The sequence below is a fragment of the Mandrillus leucophaeus genome, unplaced genomic scaffold, assembly GCF_000951045.1.
Source record: "Mandrillus leucophaeus isolate KB7577 unplaced genomic scaffold, Mleu.le_1.0 Scaffold150, whole genome shotgun sequence".
NCBI classification, from domain to species: Eukaryota; Metazoa; Chordata; class Mammalia; order Primates; family Cercopithecidae; genus Mandrillus; species Mandrillus leucophaeus.
In genome coordinates, this window is record NW_012101477.1 from 3,389,261 (window position 1) to 3,406,587 (window position 17,327).

The 17,327-nt window shown below is 47.9% G+C and overlaps 1 protein-coding gene across 1 annotated transcript in view; it reads right to left on the reverse strand.

Annotated features, from left to right (window-relative positions):
* Positions 1 to 2,729: 2,729 nt before the first annotated feature.
* The window catches only part of BPI (bactericidal/permeability-increasing protein), a 37,793-nt gene continuing 23,195 nt past the window's right edge, over positions 2,730 to 17,327 (reverse strand). Inside the window, exons 8-15 of the mRNA XM_011974978.1 lie at positions 16,532 to 16,708; positions 15,739 to 15,798; positions 14,124 to 14,291; positions 12,880 to 12,947; positions 9,114 to 9,156; positions 5,739 to 5,802; positions 4,555 to 4,631; positions 2,730 to 3,081 (exon numbers count right to left, since the gene is read on the reverse strand). Coding sequence (XP_011830368.1) covers positions 3,043 to 3,081; positions 4,555 to 4,631; positions 5,739 to 5,802; positions 9,114 to 9,156; positions 12,880 to 12,947; positions 14,124 to 14,291; positions 15,739 to 15,798; positions 16,532 to 16,708 — 696 coding nt within the window. The 3' untranslated portion in view covers positions 2,730 to 3,042. The remainder of the gene's footprint in view (positions 3,082 to 4,554; positions 4,632 to 5,738; positions 5,803 to 9,113; positions 9,157 to 12,879; positions 12,948 to 14,123; positions 14,292 to 15,738; positions 15,799 to 16,531; positions 16,709 to 17,327) is intronic.

A 17,327-nucleotide genomic window follows, 5' to 3' on the forward strand; every position in this document is an offset into this window, starting at 1 on the left:
GCAGAACCTTTGGAGTGTGTTGGCGAATGCTGCTCAAACCCTAACCCCCAAGCAACTGCCTTTTCTCAATCATTAGAGAGAAGTTCCCAGGCACAATGCACCAGTCTTCAGGTCCAAGAAATATTTAGGTTGATGGAAAAGTAATTATGTTTTTTTACCATTAAAAGTAATGGCCAAGACTGGATTCCATGACTCACACCTGTAATCTCAGCACTTTGGGAGGCCAAGGTGGGTGGATCACTTGAGGTCAGGAGTTTGAGACCAGCCTGGCCAACATGGAGAAATCCTGTCTATATTTAAAAATATATATACACAAAAAAATTAGCTGAGCAGAGTGGCGTGTGCCTGTAATCCCAGATACTTGGGAGGCTGAGGCAGGAGAATGGCTTGAATCTGGGAGGTGGAGGTTGCAGTGAGCCAAGATCACACCACTGCACTCCAGCCTGGGTGACAGAGTGAGATTCTGTCTCAAAAAAAAAAAAAAAAGTAATTGTGGTTTTTGCATTAAAAGTAATGGCAAAAACCGCAATTACTTTTGCACCAACCTAATAATTGCTTCCCCCCCGCCCCCCCGCCATAGAGCATGGAGCAGGGGTGCCTGTATGTTACAGAAAATAGAGGGCAGGTGTAGAAGGGGGCTAACTCCAAAGAGAATGAGCGTGGGGATGGCAGGTGTGTCTCCATACTTACCAGCAAGTCTCCCCAGCAGCCAGAGGGCTCTTTTACAAATGCAAATTGGATTGTGACATTCTTCTGCTCAAAACTCTCCAATGCCTTGCCTTATCTTTTGGAACAAAACCTAGAGTCCTTAACAGTCCTCATGGCCTCCCAGTCTATCCCACACTGTGCTTCCCTTCTCTCTCTTCCTTCCACCCTTGCTAGCTGCTCTTCTCTTTCTATTCAGGGCCTCCACTAGCCCCTGGCTAGTGGAGAAAAAGATGCATCCTCCTGGTGGACAAATTAGAGAAAGACTTTTGTTTCCTCAACCTGGTACCTTTTTACAGTGTACAACCTATGCCACGGAGCAAAGAAGTTCTGCTTTAAACATGCCAACTCCCCCAGAACAGACAAGATTTTGACATCTGGGAGGAGCGAAAAGAGTGTGGGCTCTGATGTGTGGGAATAGATAAAGTGGGAATTCCAGTTCTGCCACCTGCTGGCTGTGTGATCAGGGAAGGGTAACTCAATTTAAAACATTTGAACAGTTGGGCTCGGTGGCTCACCCCTGTAATCCCAGCACTTTGGGAGACCAAGGCAGGTAGATCAGTTGAGGCCAGGAGTTCGAGACCTGCCCAGCCAACATGATGAAACCCCATCTCTACTAAAAATACAAAAATTAGCCAGGCATGATGGCACATGCCTGTAGTCCCAGCTACTCAGGAGGCTGAGGCAGGAGAATCACTTGAACCTGGGAGACAGAGGTTGCAGTGAGTTGAGATCGCACCACTGCACTCGAGCCTGGGCGACAGAGCAAGACTCTGTCTCAAAAACAGCAGCCAAAAAGGTTTGAGCAATTCCCATCTTGGGGGATGAAGAATGCTATCAGGATTCAATTAGATCATTTATGCCCTTTGCTTGACTCCTGAGAGTGTTTGATCAATGGTCCCCTCTTCTTCTGTGGCCCTAGAGCCTTTACCTCCATTTAACAGAGAATCAGTGATGTCAGCAGAATTGTGTACATTTTTCTTTATAAATAAAATAAATACCCTTTATCTGCTTTTGCTCGCTACGAATGCTTCTCTTCAGTTTTACCATCACCAACCTGGTTGAAGCTTGAATAACAACATATTCCTAATTTGTGCCCATTCCTTGCACTCTTGTCCTTCTGATGCTTTCAGAAGTCACAATAAAACATTTTAAAAACTAAATCTGGTCATGTGGTCCCCCACTCCACCATCTGCATCAAACTCCTCCAGTGTGTTGTCACTCATCCTTCTGGTCTCAGAGCAAATGTCAGCAGCATAGAAAGGACTTCCAGGACTCCTCAATCAATTTGAAGTACAATCCATAAAACCCCATCTAATGGGCTGAGATAGCCTCCTCTGATGTCCCATGGCAGGAAATGGCCCAAAGCCCCCAAGGAAACTCCCCAGAATTCCAAAGACAGTCTGGACTGGTGATCTGGCTTCCACACCAGGGCTGGGAGAGTCACGGGGAAGTGCTAATTGCACCCAAATATGTGACTGAAGCAGAAAACCCTAATGGCCTCTGTCACCTGGCCTAGTGTTCTGCTTTTGGGGACAATGGCTGGGCAGGAGAACATGGATGAAGTGGGGGTCATCACCATGGAGCCCAAGTGTGGGGCAGGGAACGCGGGCTGTGCAGGTTAGCTGTTCAACAGCAACACTGTGTGGTGGTGACGGGAGCAACAGTCCTAGTGGACAGGTGACTACACAGGACAATGGGCTGTGCAGAATGACCGGTCAACAGCGACACCATGTGGTAATGGAAAGAACAACAGCGTAGTGGACTGATCCATTCTCCAGACCCTCTCTGTGTGACATTAGGAATTTGGACTAAGAAAATCCCAAGGACAATTGGAACAATGAGACTTTCTGTTAATGGAGGCTGTGGGGACTCAATAGATTAATTACAGAAATAAAAAGAGATGATTGTATCTGTGCTGTAAACTGGCACTGCCGGCCACATTGGTTACAGCCAATGAATAATAAATAAATGAACATGAAACAAGAAACAATACCAGCACACAGAATCCACAGGAAAAAAAAAAAAAAAACAGAAGGTTTTTTTCATGAAGCACAAATGGAAATTTCTTGGTTACAATCGAAACACGATTCCTGGAGGAAATATCTCTGCAGCCTTAGCCCTTGAAAGAAGCTCATAATCCCTAAAATACACACCATGCACTTTTCCAACGAATAAAGTTTCCTCATGTTTAGATCATCTCTGAATCTGAGTCGAAGAAGTTTGCAAGGGGCTCTTGGTTAAGATCTGGAGAGGATTCCCTGGGGAAAGGCAGCCAGTGCCCCACAGCCCATCAGGAACAGGTGCGGCTGACAGCCCCTGGTACCCCTGGCGCCTTCATTTATGGACAACATCTGCACCGAACAGCAGGAAGTTCTAGGGAGAGATAAGAATGTCGTCACCAGTTAAGATGCACCCCTTGTTTGTGAGTGTGCAGCTGCTGGAGTTTTAAGAAGGACATTTTGGGAGCCTGCCTATTGGGAAGGAGAAAGGTAGGGCCAGTGGGGGTCACTCAGTGTCTCGCCGCCTGGATCTACACATCAACAGCTGCCAACACCTGCGAATCTGTCAGCAGCTTCCCTGGAAGCTGCCTCCTTCTCAGACACGGAGACCCCCCAGGCTGTTTTAGAGGCCTTCATTTGTCAGTCTTGCCTCATGGCAGCTCAAGGGAGTGCTTGTTACAATCAAGGCTGCAAAACCACTTCTCTCTGCTCCTTTGTGCCCTTCACTCAGGATTTTTAGAAATGAAGAAATTAAATTGTGCCATGGGTCATTTTTTTAAAAAAGCATGAACTTGGTATAAGGTGGGGAACATGCAGTATGTGTTTCCTCTGCACTCTTGGCTATTTTTCTACAGTCTCTCAGCCCCATTAATTAGCTCCCTGGTCTAAAGAATTGAGGATTCATGGACTGGACGTTGGGGGAAAGGGAGAGGGCGGGATCTGGGTGATGCAAGGCTACCCATGAGGGCCACAAGTTATCAGGAAAGCTTTTGACCAAGGTAACAAATGCAACACTGGGTGATGGTTTCGCTACAGAGGTGACAGCTTTGTGGGGACATGCTGGGTTTAAGAGGCCTCAGGGTGGAGACATTGAGGGAGCCTGCAAATGCACAAGCTGAGAGTTTGGAAAAAATAAAGACTGGAAGCATGTCTGGGACGCTGGGTGGCACACACATGGCAGCTAAGCCTGAAGAGGTTGACGAGAGTGATGAAGGCCAGCCACTGGTGGGGGAAGAGAAGAGGCCTGGGGCGGGGTCCTGGAGATCTCCAGCTTGCAGAGAAGGGGTGGGAGAACAAGCAGAAGAGGTGGCAGGTGGACAACCAGGAGCTAGGGGAGTGCTGGCGACTAAGAGAAGAAAGCATGCCCAGGAAAGGCATCGTGTCAAATGCAGATGGAGATCAGCCTGGGTGAAAGCCATGAGGGAGCCTTCTGTGCTGTGTCTAAATCTGCCAGACATCGACCACATGTTATACCCCACAGTGCCTAGTATGATGCTGGGTGCAAAAGGCATGCAACATATATTCGTTAAATATTTAAATGCACCTTATAAAAGAGGTTCTTTGGCCAATAAATGTATTTCATTTTTGCCGAGTGTAGCGTGGGAACGATGCAGCAATGGTTCAAAGCCAGGAACCTGGCTTTGATTCTGGACTTCATTTAACACTGTGCGGCTCTTCTGAACCTGGGTCTGTCTTCTCTGTTTTTTAACAGCACCCACCTCCCAGGGTTGTTGTAAGGGTAGAAGGCACTTGACACAGGGCTTGGCATGCAGGAAGCATTGCAGCCATGGGCTGCTGTTGGTCACTATCATTAGGGGAGATGTGTGGAAAAGCCCCCGGGACTCACCTGGTGAGGCTGAAGCACCGTGTTGTAGAGCTGGACTCTGGCGGGCGTCGGGAGAGGGAAGCCTTTCTGTAGTTTCTCTGTGACAGAGACCAACGGTGAGGACCAGCAGAAAAGAAAGAGAAGGGCAGGGGAGGAGGGAAGGCCAGAGAGCCTGGGTAGAAAACCTCCCTGAACTGGCACGCCTGGCCCTAGGTAGGAACTGGCATGGGTGTACACGCCTGAAAGGAAGGCTGCCCCGGAGTCTGTACTTCTCACCCATTGTCCATCAACCCCAAGTCTACCTCTAGGACCTGAGTGGACTCTGTCCCCATGACGGCCCTCCTGAGGGTGCAGCACCACTGGTGTATACTAAACCAAAAATCTGCTGCTTGCAATGGTATGGACAGAGCATGGTGTGTAATTAGGGGTATTTAATGCATGTGTGCATGAAACCCCTCAACGTTAAGGATAAAGCCAGAGGCGGACAGTGGCCAGGGCAAGTGCCCCACATACCGCCACATTCTGACATGGAACTCTGGAGGAATCTAAATTAGAACGTGGCCTCCCAGGTCATTACAAAGCTACATTTGTCAAGGTAGGAGGACAGATCCCAGGACTGATGTATCATATTTCATATGATAATTTGTTGGATTAATCGGTAAGTTCTAAATATCCTGGTTACAGGTTATATGGGCCTCTATTTGTACTTTTGCCCCTTGCTCTCAAAGGTCAGGGGCAGGCCTGCCTGAAGTTTTTACCAGCGTGGTGATCTAAGCTCTGGGAGGGGTTATCAGGGCACCCCCTCATCCTTCTTCCAGAGTTGGAAAAAGACCCTGGGCTTTGTCTTCACAGCTGGGATCAAACGCATGCCCCACCCCTTGTCTGCTCTGTGCCCTAAGTCACTAAATCATTCTGTTCTTCCACTTCCTCCCATAAAAGTTGGAGATGTTAATAATCCTTCATCTCATGGGGGTTTTGGAAGGACAAATTCATGCAATAATGAATCAACCCATGTGTAGTAAGTCAACCCATGTGAGTTCCCTTTTTGTTCCATCCGTTTCTGGGTCAGATGCCATTTGAGGTTCACTCGACATCACCACTGCCCAGCCCTCACACCTGGGGCCAGGTATTAGGTAGCTGTAGGTAATCAACCCCACCCTCTTCCCCCATGACTAAAAATGAATGGTTTCTTCAAGGTTCCTTACCGTTAACCCTGGGCAGCACAAACGTGGGTACAACGTAGTTCATGATAGCCTGCAGCAATTCAACCTGGAAATCAGAGGAAGGATGGGAGGATGGTCCTGCATCGCCAGGACCCTGCGGGACCAGCAGTCCTCATCTCCCCTCCTCTGTCACCCTCCTTTCCCCTAGCGCTGCTCAGCAACCGCACAGCTGGGAAAACTGCTGACAGGTGGACGCAAATGATATGTGAACACTTGGCAGCCCAGTCAAGGTCATGGAAGTGCTTTCTTTTGCTCCGATGGTTCCAGATGTAAAGCATGTTCTCAACTGTAAGGTGCAAGGCCTTACAACTCATGACAATGATGAGGAAGGTCATCAGAGAGTATTCAAATGGGAAAAGCTCGGCTTAAAAAATGTGTCCTCCCAGACACTGCAGTAAGAGGGCAAATCGAATCAACCTCTTCGAGGGCTATTTGGCGCAATGTTCATCAAAAGCCTGTGTGTGCCTGGTTGGGCTCGGTGGTTCATGTCTGTAACCCCAGTGCTTTGCGAGGCTGAGGCGAGTAGATCACTTGAGACCAGGAGGAGTTCAAGACCAACCTGGGCAACATAACAAGACCCCTGTGTGCCTTTTGGGCTAGCAAACATTCCTCCAAGGGATTTATCCTAAGGAAATAACGTAGGGTGTAGGAAAAAATGTGGATGCAAGAATGTTGACCAAAGCAACAAATGTATCCAAAACAATACATTAAAAGCAACCTCCATGTCCAACAATAGGGGAATCACTTGGTGGAAAATGGTAATACTTTAATAGAAGGAAATATTATGCAACTGTTAAGAATGATATTGCAGAAATGTAAGTATCAACACAGAGATAACCATGATATGTTTTTGAGTGAGGAAAACCAGGCTATAGAAATCGCATCATTTCATTTTTTAATTAAATAGGCATAGCAAAAGGTCAGGAAGCATATACTCCAAATTATTAACTAAGTGATGAAAATATGTGTGGTTTTTATTTTCTTTCTTTTCCAAATCTGTAGGTTCTGATTGCCCTATAGTGCATATATTTTGCTTTGGCAATAATAAAAAAATTTAAAAATACTGTAAAACCCTCAAGAGGCTTGCCTGTAGTTGTGACATTTACAACTTCTAAATATACACATTTTTGTTTCTGGAACAATCGAGTCTCCTTTCCTGGTCTGTTATTCCCTGGCCTCACCAAATGCCGTGCCCTCCTTCCTATGAATCCTGGGAACTTTAAATTTCTATTTTCTACAGAAGTAGAAATTATTTATGGACTTCGTCAAGCCACCAAGAGAGCCTTGGAACCACTAAGTCCATGAAAATACAGTGAGGTTGCATTTGGTTCTTCCATTTTGGAATCTCATTCGGTGGAAATGGCTGGCTGGATTTTTATCAGATTTAAAGGGGACACTGGGATGGTATGACTTTGGGGTTGGGGGGCTTACAAGGCACTCACTTGGTGGGGAACTTGGGGGCATCTCGGGAATTTAAGGAAATGTTCTCCAGAGCAGCAGAAACTGGGATTCAACCAGAGGCCAGCAGGAGATTCAGGTCAATGTAGCAAGACCCTGGACAGGATCAGCAGACTGCAGCTTCTGATGTTAGACACAGGGCAGGCACTCCGTGTGGCTGGTGTTGAACAACATGGGCGACTACTTACTGCTAACAGGGGCAACTCGTCATCAATGCCCCTCGTGAGGGCAGCAGGGGCAAATCTACCTAATGACGAGCAGTGATTCCTGGGCAGGGGAACCACCTACTTGAGCTGGGTTTCTCCCTGCTCCTCCCTCTCCTACCAGCCCTTTCTCCATGTCACTACGTAGCTCTGCCGTTTATCCAGCTGCTCCACCCAAAACCCTGGAAGTCACCTGGACAATCCTTTCCCTCACCACACAGCCATGAGGGAGCTTTCTGTGCTGTGTCTAAATCTGCCAGACATTGACCACATGTTATACCCCACTGTGCCTAGTATGATGCTGGGTGCAGAAGAAGGTGTGCAACTGATATGCGTTAAATATTTAAATGCACCTTATAAAAGAGGCTCACATCTCTCACTAAGTTCTGTCTAAATCTACTTCCAAAATATGTCTCCAATCCACCATCTTTCTCTTCTTCCTGGTTGAGTCCCCACCCCCAGCATCTCACGTAGACAAACACACCAGCCTCCCACTGACTCCCTTGTCTGTAATCCATCCCCCCACCCCAGCCAGGGGAAGCTCTTACAAAGGTATAACTCCACCCACAGCACTCCCTGCAGTAAACAGTGCACTGGCTCCTCACTGCCTGTGCAATACAACAATCTCCCCTCCTCTAGCCCAGCCCGGAAAGCCCTGAATGAGCCAGCCTATGCCTGCCCCTCTGACCACATCTCTTCCAATGCCCCCTACTCGCTCTGCTCCAGACACACAGGCTCCCTTCATTCCCCAAACACGCCAAGCTTGTCCCCATCACAGGGTTCCTTCTCCTCCTTTAGTCCAAACATCACCTCCTCAGAGAGGCCCTCCCTGATCACATCCTCTGACTTCATTCTCCACCACCACTTTCCACCCATCCCTGCTTTGGTTTTTATAGCTTTGATTGGGACTGAAATGATCTCTCTCTCTCTCTCTCTTTTTTTTTTGACAGGATCTTACTCTGTCCCCCAGGCTGGGGTGCAGTGTAGCATGATCTTAGCTTGTGTAACCTGGAACTCCCGGGTTGGAGCCATCCTCCTGCCTCAGACTCCCAGGTATCTGGGACTACAGGTACATGGCACCACACCCACTTAATTTTTATTTTCTATAAGAGATGGGGTCTTGCTATGTTGTCCAGGCTGGTCTTGAAGTCCTAGCCTCAAGCAATCCTCCTGCTTTGGCCTCCCAAAGTGCTGGAATTATGGACGTGAGCCACTGTGCCTGGCCTTTCATTTCTTATTGTGCTGTGTTCCTGCTGCCATGTAAGGCTCCGAGAAGGCATCACTTCCCCATCTTGTGCATCAGCCTGCTCCGCACTTGGAGCAGTACTTGGCACATAATAGGTGCTCGATAAAGTAATTCATTTGTTTATCCAACAAATATTTGTTGAGCAGATTTTCTCTACCAGATTGTGCATGTTTAATCCCATTTAAACCATTCTACACTTACCTAGGTGGGGAAGGTCTGGCGTTCAGAAAAGGGAAGTGACTTGCCCAAGGCCTCACAGTTAGTAGGCACGGAGCAGGGATTCTGGCTCAGATCCCTCTGCCCACCAAGCTTCTCGAACCATTAATTCACAACCAAATTAAATGCAAATGAGCCAGTAGCTTCTTAAATAATGCCACGAGCCTATGGCATGTCCCTCTCCCCACCACCAGGTCAGGAGGAGGAAGAAGCCACCAAGGGCCTCAGACTCACCGGGAACGGGCCAATATTTGAGTGCTTCAGTTCCAGGATCAGCCTGTGAGAGGGGGAGGGGGGACTGAGACCACCAGATGTCCGACTATCGTGAGAACCCAGTTTCTAGAGAGGAGAGACCCACTCTGGTGGACACTGCCCGGTTTTCCCATCCAGTATCCACTCCCCTTCCACCGTCACAGCCCCCCAATGTTTCCTTCGGAGAATTCACACAGTCCCTGCATTGTTAGTGCTGTTGACCCCACACTGAGCTCTGGGCCATGCTGGCCAAAGGGAATAGTCCACCTCTCCTGCCACAGTCATTGCTGCAAGAATGTACCTCTGACCTATGCTGGCCCAGTGCAAGTCAGTCCCAGGACTTCTGAGGGAATACTGGGAATGAGGTATTCTCTTTTCTCTGGGAAAATAAGGAAACTCCTAGTGACTATTTTGCTGTCACTTGGTGACAGCCTGCTGGGCAGTGAAGCCAGCACAGAGGATAGCAAAGCCAAGAGAGGGAGACAGATTCCTAAGGATATCATTTGAGCACTGGGTCTTTCCTTGCCTGAAAACCTTGGATTTTTCAGTTATCTGAGCCAATATAGTATTTTTCCTTTATGGCCTTTATGACATTTTTAACAGTGATCTCAGAGGAAGCGGGGAACATATGGCTGTTTATTGAAACCCAATCTTTCATTAGCTGTGTTGGGTGCTTTATCCCACTGAATCCCAGTAATATTACAAGAGGCAAGGGCCATTACATCCATTTTTACATATGATGAAACTGACACTCAGAGGTCAAGCAATGGTCCCAGGTCACACAGCTAACAATCAGCAAAGCAGGGTTTCTTTTTTGTTTTCTTCTTTAAGATGGGGTCTCACTAGCTCAGGCTAGAGTGTAGTCACGGCTGCACTGCACAGCAAAATCACAGCTCACTGCAGCCTCGACCCCCCCCGGGCTCAGGTGATCCTCCCACCTCGGCCTCCCAACTAGCTGGGATTACAAGTGTATGCCACCACATCCAGCTAATTTTTAATTTTTTTTTTTTTTGTAGAGACAGGGTCTCACTATGTTGCCCAGGTTGTAATAAAGCAGAGTTTTGGCCAGGCACGGTGAATCATTCCTGTAATCCCACCACTTTGGGAAGCTGAAACAGGCAGATCACTTGAGGTCAGGAGTTCAAGACCAGCCTGGCCAACATGGGAAACGCTGTCTCTACCAAAAATACAAAAATTAGCCAGGTGTGGTGGTGTGTGCCTCTAGTTCCAGCTGCTCAGGAGGCTGAGGCAGGAGAATCGCTTGAACCTGGGAGGTGGGGGTTGCAGTGAGCTGAGATCATGTCACACTGGCCATCAGTCTGGGTAACAGAGCAAAACTCTGAAAGAAAGAAAGAAAGACAAAAGGAAGAAAGAAAGAAAGGAAGGAAGGAAGGAAGGAAGGAAGGAAGAAAGAGAGAAAGAAAAGAAAGAGAGAGAGAGAGAAAGAAAGAAAATAAAAAAGAAAGAAAAGAAAGAAAGAAAGAAAAGAAAAAAGAAAGAAAAGAAAGAAAGAAAGAGAAAGCAAGAAAGCAAGAAAGCAAGCAAGTAAGCAAGAAAGAAGGACAGCAGGATTTCAAACAGGGCTCCTCGAAGGCAAAGCCCGGGTTGTCTCCAACACTGTACAAAGCTTGAAAACTTGCCCTTGCTCCTCAAGAGTCAGTAGCCCCAGGATTTCTGCTCCATGGATTCTCACACCCTATCCCCATCCCCTGCATATTCCAGAAAGCCTGTGCTCAGCCCACACCCAGCTGTATCCTCTCCAGCTCTTTTACTCTAGAGGCCCGTGGGTGTTTCAGGAGAAATTAGATCTATACGTTTCTGAAGCAGTAACGCTTGTCAACACGATGCCAGGAGAAATGAGCTGCGCATAAACCTCTGGGGCCTGTCTCAAGGTGAAGAAGGACGGCTCGGTGCCAGGGAGAAGGCGGGACTGGGCAGGGATGTGGGTCAAGGCTGCGTGAGAACAGCGCAAACGTGCTGAAGAGGCAGGTGCCAGGTCTCACTGCGGGGGGCCATCACATGTGCTTGCGTACTGTGTTTCCTTCTCTCTGCCCCCTACACCCTTCCTCTGTCTCTCTGAGTGTCTCCCTCTGTCTCTGCCTTTCCTTTTCTACATCTCTCCCCTCCCTTCCTTCCTTTGTGTCTGTCTCCTCTCAGTGTCACTCTCTGTGTCTCTGTCTCTTTCTCTATGTCTCAACCTCCCTTTCTGTATTTCTTTTGCTTTAAAAAATCCATTTATTTATTTTGGGACAGGGTCTTGCTCTGTTGCCCAGGCTGGAGTACAGTGGCTCGAACATGGCTCACTGCAGCCTCGACCTCCTGGTCTCAACAGATCCTCCCGCCTCAGCCTCTCGAGTAGCTGGGACCCCAGGCATGCACCACCATACCTGGTGAATTTTTTTAAATTTTGTTTTGTAGAGATAGGGTCTCACTATGTTGCCCAGGCTGATTTTGAACTCCTGAGCTCAACAGATCCTCCCGCCTCAGCCTCTCGAGTAGCTGGGACCCCAGGCATGCACCACCATACCTGGCTAATTAAAATTTTTTTTTTTTGGTAGAGGCGAGATCTCACTATGTTGCCCCGGCTAGTCTTGAACTCTTGGGCTCAGGTGGTCCTCCCACCATGGCCTCCCAAAGTGCTGGGAGAGAGGCATGAGCCACCATGCCTGGCCTGTATTTCTCTCTTTCTGAGTTTCTGTTTCTCTTTCCCTCTTGCATATTGAGTGTTTATTCTGTCCCTGGAAGTGTTCTAAACACTTCAACACATATTAATACCTCATTTCAGCTCACAATGATGCTGTTGGCAAAGTAATTACTGGGCTTATTTTATTTTATTTTATTTTATTTTATTTTATTTTTTGAGACGGAGTCTCACGGTGTCTCCTAGGCTGGAGTGTAGTGGCACTATCTCGGCTCACTGCAACCTCCGCCTCCCAGGTACAAGCCATTCTCCTGCCTCAGCCTCTCCAGTAGCTGGGATTACAGGCGCCCGCCACCATGCCCGGCTAATTTTTGTATTTTTAGTAGAGACAGGGTTTCACCATGCTGGCCAGATTGGTCTAAAACTCCTGACCTCAGGAGATCCTCCCGCCCAAAGAGGTGGGATTACAGGCATGAGCCACCGCGCCCGGCCTTACTGGGCTTATTTGACAGCCAGAGAACTGAAGTTGGCAGCATTCTGGTGCTTGCCAAGGTGAGCTGCACTTCAAACGCAGGCAGCCTCATGTCAGGGCCACACTCTTAAACACAAACTCCCCTGCTTGGACTCGAATCAGGGCCATGTGGATTCTAGAGTCTCCCAGCAGAGGATGGTGGTTAAAGTCCCGAGGATGGGGTGAGAAGAAGTTGAAGTGGGATTTTGTAGTGTCAAGGAAAGCCAGGGACATGGGGCAGCTGGATGCTGTTGTGGTTCAGTGGGGATCATCAGCTGATGCTTCCCAGCCATGAGGACTGGCCATGTGCCAGAACACAGGACTGTCACTGCTAGAACTGGGACATTTGTAGGTAAGCTGAGATGGTTGGTCACCTACAATGTGTGACCTCGAGCATGTCACTTTTTCTCTGAGCATCAGTTTCATGGTCTGCAAAATGGGGATACTGTGGCCATTGCACACTCTTTGAGGTTTTAATGTGATGAACCAACAGGAAAGCAACAATGCAGTGCTTCTGTACATCACAGGGCCACTGCCATCCCATGGACACCAAAGACAGCGGGGGAGCCCCCTCCTCCCCTCACAGGCCCACTTACCTATCCACCTTGAGCTTTCCAACAAGCCTGTCGGACTTGGCGCCAACCTCCATGGAAGCAGTCGTGCTCTGCCAAAACAACAACCCAGGCTGAAGTGCCCCGACCCAGGCGCCTGGCTGCAAGGCCTCCAAACCGAGAAGGGTCAGCTTCACAGCGGTTCCGCAGGGCAGCGCACACCGTGGGGTCAGGCCCGCAGAGCCGGAGGAGTGGGGACCCTTCCCTTGGCTTTGTGGCTGTTGAGTCCTAAACTGTCAGCCAAATTCTATTTTCTCTCTCTACTTCCAGGACCATTTCAGAGTTCTTGGGCCACTCTTGGAGGGGCTACATAAGGCAGACTTCAGGGCTGCAGTCCAGGCCAGCCCTGTTCTCACAATCCCTCATTCCTTAATTCATTCAAAAAATATGAGGAGGAAGTCCCAGGTTCCCACCTCAGCTGTTCTGTGCAGTCTGTGTGGCCTTGGATGACCCCTTGGGACCTATTCTGTGTGCAAAGTGGGAATAACAGGTCTCAGCTTGGGAGACCATGTGGACTTGCCTAAGGCCTCTAAGTGCTTCCTGGTGCAGAGAGTGTCTGAACCACGCCCTCAGTGGCCATACGGGTGCCACCAAATCTTTGTGGAGTGATGGAGTGATCAAAGGGATGAATGGATAAATCAACAATGGAGTGAAAACTGAGGCAAATGAAGGATTAAAAAATATGTGAATGAAAGAATAACAAAGATATGCATGAATGAATACATGATGGATGAATAAATGAACAAATATACAAATGAATGATCAATTGAACAAAGGCATAAGTAAATGAATAATTGAATAAATGAATGCGTGTGGGAATCAGAAAAGGCATATTTCAAGTCAACAATCTAATAAATAACTGAATGAATTAATAATTGAATGAATGAACAAATACACAAATGCATAATTGAATGACTAAAGATATAAGTGAATGAATTGGAAACAGTACACATATTTCAAGCCAACATGGAAAGAATAATTGAATGAATGAGAAATTGACCGAATGAATAATAGAATGAATAAGTAAACAAATGCACTAGTGAGTGGCTGGGGGAATGAATACCTTCAGGAGCCGGCACCGTTGAGTACAGTGACTCAAGTCTCAGGCTCTGGAGTGACACAGTCCAGGTTTGAATCCGGACAGGATTCACATGATCTCCTGACTCCAAAGACAGTGCTCTTGGGACTGTCTGGGGCTCCTCATCTGTCCACACCCAGGAACAGCTTACCACGCCAATCAGGAAGAGGGAAGCCAGGGAGGAGTTGGGGAGGACAGCAAAGGTCTGGACGTCCACGGCAGGGTAGAAGGTAAGGCCAGTGGGCTGCACGGACAGGTGTGGTGGGGCAGAGGCTGACATGTGGATCTGTATCTTCATGTTGGGAAACATCTTGGCCACCTGCAGCCCCCAGTGGAGACAACCAACGAAAGGAGGAGTTTCTGTTAAAATGTTTATGAATCCTATCTTGGCCTGCCCCTGCTTAAATACCTTCATTGTCTTCCCATTGCTCTTAGAATAAATCCTAAGATTGCACAGTCTGCCAGCTGGCACCCTGCCAGCCTCACCACATGTGCCTCTGCCTCTTGTCTTCCATCTTCAGCCACACAGAACTCTTTCTGTGCCTCAAACTCAACAAGCTCTCTTGCCATCTAAAACCCTTTGCACTCTCTGTTCCCCCTTGTTAGATGCTTTTCCTCGCATTCTTCTCTCTCGGTTCTTTCCCTTCCTTCAGGTCTCTGCAGATGTGACTTTCTCAGACAGCAGTAGCGGCTTCAAGGGGAAACTAAGGAGGGTGTTGGTGACCTTCTTCCCGTCTCTCTTAGTCTCTGATATTCCCCGAGTTAAACCCACAGCCTGAGTAAAAATAATGTGATTGTTATGCAAAGAAGGTTCAAGACAACACTCCTGGATACCCCTACTGAGCACACCTCTCCCCCCAACCAGAGCTTCTCTGTATAGAAATTTATGGGGTTTTACCACCAGAGATGCTGCTATGAACAGAATGTTTGTGTTCCCCCAAATTCATATGTCGAAACCCTAATTCCCAGTGTGGCTTCATTTGGAGAAGGGCCTCTAAGGAAGTAACTGAGGTTAAGTGAGTTCGTAATGGTCGGTCAGGCCCTGATCCGATAGAATTAGTGTCCTTATAAGAAGAGACACCAGAGAGCTCTCTCCCACCCACTGCCATGCATGCATTGAGAAAAGGCCCTGTGAGGACACAGCAAGAAGGAGGCAGTCTACAACCCAGGAAGAGAGCCCTCACTAGAAACCAAATCTGCTGACACCTTAACCTTGAACTTCCAGTCTCAAGAGCTATGAGAAATAAATTCTGTTATTTATGCCACCTGGTTTGTGGCGTTTTGTTATGGTAGCCTGAGCAGAAAAAGACAGAGGCCCTCCTTGACCACCTTGTCTAAAGTAACCTCATCCACCTGTTGGCTTCACTGGTAACAGTCCACATTATTTTTGTTATTGTTTTGGGTGTCTGGATGATATTTTTCTCTCTCTACTGGTCTGGGAGCTTCAGGAGGGTAGGGAGGTGGCCTGTTTTGTTGGGTTCCCAGCACAGGGCCCCAGGCACATGGTGGGCATTCAATAGAAATTTATTGCATGAAAGATCCTCCCTCCACCTCCAGCCAGCATCTACTCCCACACCTGATCAACTGGGCACTTGCAGCCTTTCTCTGTTCTGGGGATGAAGCTGTTTCCACCCTTTCATGCTGGGTTGCTTCTGGATCTTGTGTGTGTATGTTGGGTGGAGGGGGAGGGTCTCCTTATCCACTCAGCAAAGCCCTGTCCTCCCAGAACCCCCGGGCTCACTAAAGGAAAGCAAGGTCTTCCATACCTCAGGTAGGAAGGTTCCAAAGAATTTGGTTGTCAGTCGAAATTTGGACTCCTTTGGAATCTGTAGCAAGAGATGAGAAAAGGATCTCGGAGGATGCTGTTATAGACGGAGTGGAGGGGGTAAGTTCTATGTGGGGGCGAGAGGCTGACTGCACACACCGACAGTGGCCAGCCCCTATGTGACAACAGAGCACTGACCCACAAATTCTGCAGCAACCAGCCCGGAAGCCAAGCCACACCTTCTGCAGCAGTTGGCCCAGAATGGTTAGGAGCTAGTCAGTGACCGCCTGCTTGCTTTTTGCTCCTGAGAAAGCCCAATCTGCCCTCAAACCAATCTCATAGGATGCCACATTAAGGCTAAGGCAGAGTCTGTCTCTGCCTTAGTGTGATGCTAGGACTGGATAACAGAGTCTGACAAGTACTCGTCAATGTAGCCCTTACGTTTCTTATTCATTACTTTCTACGTTCAAAGCTCTGTGTTCGGTCCTCTCATAGACTAATATCTCGTTTAATCAGGCATTACTATCTCATTGAATCTTCATGACACCCTTTGGAGAAAACCAGTTATTGGTGTTTTACAGAAGACATAACAAGTTCTGAGAGGTAGAGTAATTGACCTGGGCCACCCAGCTGGAGACGGGGGGCGCCGATATTGGAACTCAGCTCTAGCTGACTCTAGAGTCAACACCTTAACCTCCCTCAATGTGAGAAAAGCTTTTTCCAGATTTGTCTGGAAGGGCTGCAGGACTCTGGGTCCAGTGTTCTTCCCACACCCACCCACAGCCCAGCCTTACCATGTCATCTCTAAGGGTCATCTTCAAGACCCCAGCCTCTTGGTATACAAGGCCGGCTGTGTTGAAGAAGTAGTCTGAGAGGCCCAGGTATACCATGTGGTCATGGGCAGCAGGAAACTCCATCACTGCTGGAGCAAAGGGAGGTGGACTGTGGTGGTTCTGACTGTAAAACTCCCCCTGGAGGTAGAGGCAACAGAGTGAGCCCAGGTATTCTTCAGGAATTATAAGTCAGCATCTCCATCCAGGGAAAAATGGGCTGAAGACACCATTTATACACTCGCAAAGGAAAAAGGAATGAGCAAATAAAAAAAAAAAAGAAAGAAAGAAAAAGCAATGACCAGAAGTTAACAGTAGCATCAAATGCCTCCTGGGCATTAGTTTCTAAGTGCGTTTCATGCCAGTCCTGGGAAGGAAGGTATAATTTTGCTCATCGTATAGGAGAGGACACTGAGGCACACGGAGGTGAAGTGACTTGCCCAAGGTCACACAGCTAGTAAGTGGCAGAGCCAGAAATTGAACCCAGGCCTCCAATGTCCAGTGAACATTCTCCTAACCACTCCATTGTCTCAACCTCAACCTTGCTAGTAAGCACAGAAGCCCTATGAAAAGAACAGTAAAATCTTGTTTGTTTCATCTGTGAAGTTAGCAAAATGGGAAAAGAGGTCAATTGTTTTGAGTGTTGTGTGTGCGTTAAACTGATGCTATCTAGTGTTTGGTGAGAGCTTCTAGGGTTGCTCTTTATGTTTCTGAAAAGCAATTTGGCAATATGTTGCAAAAGCAGATCATTTTTTAGCAA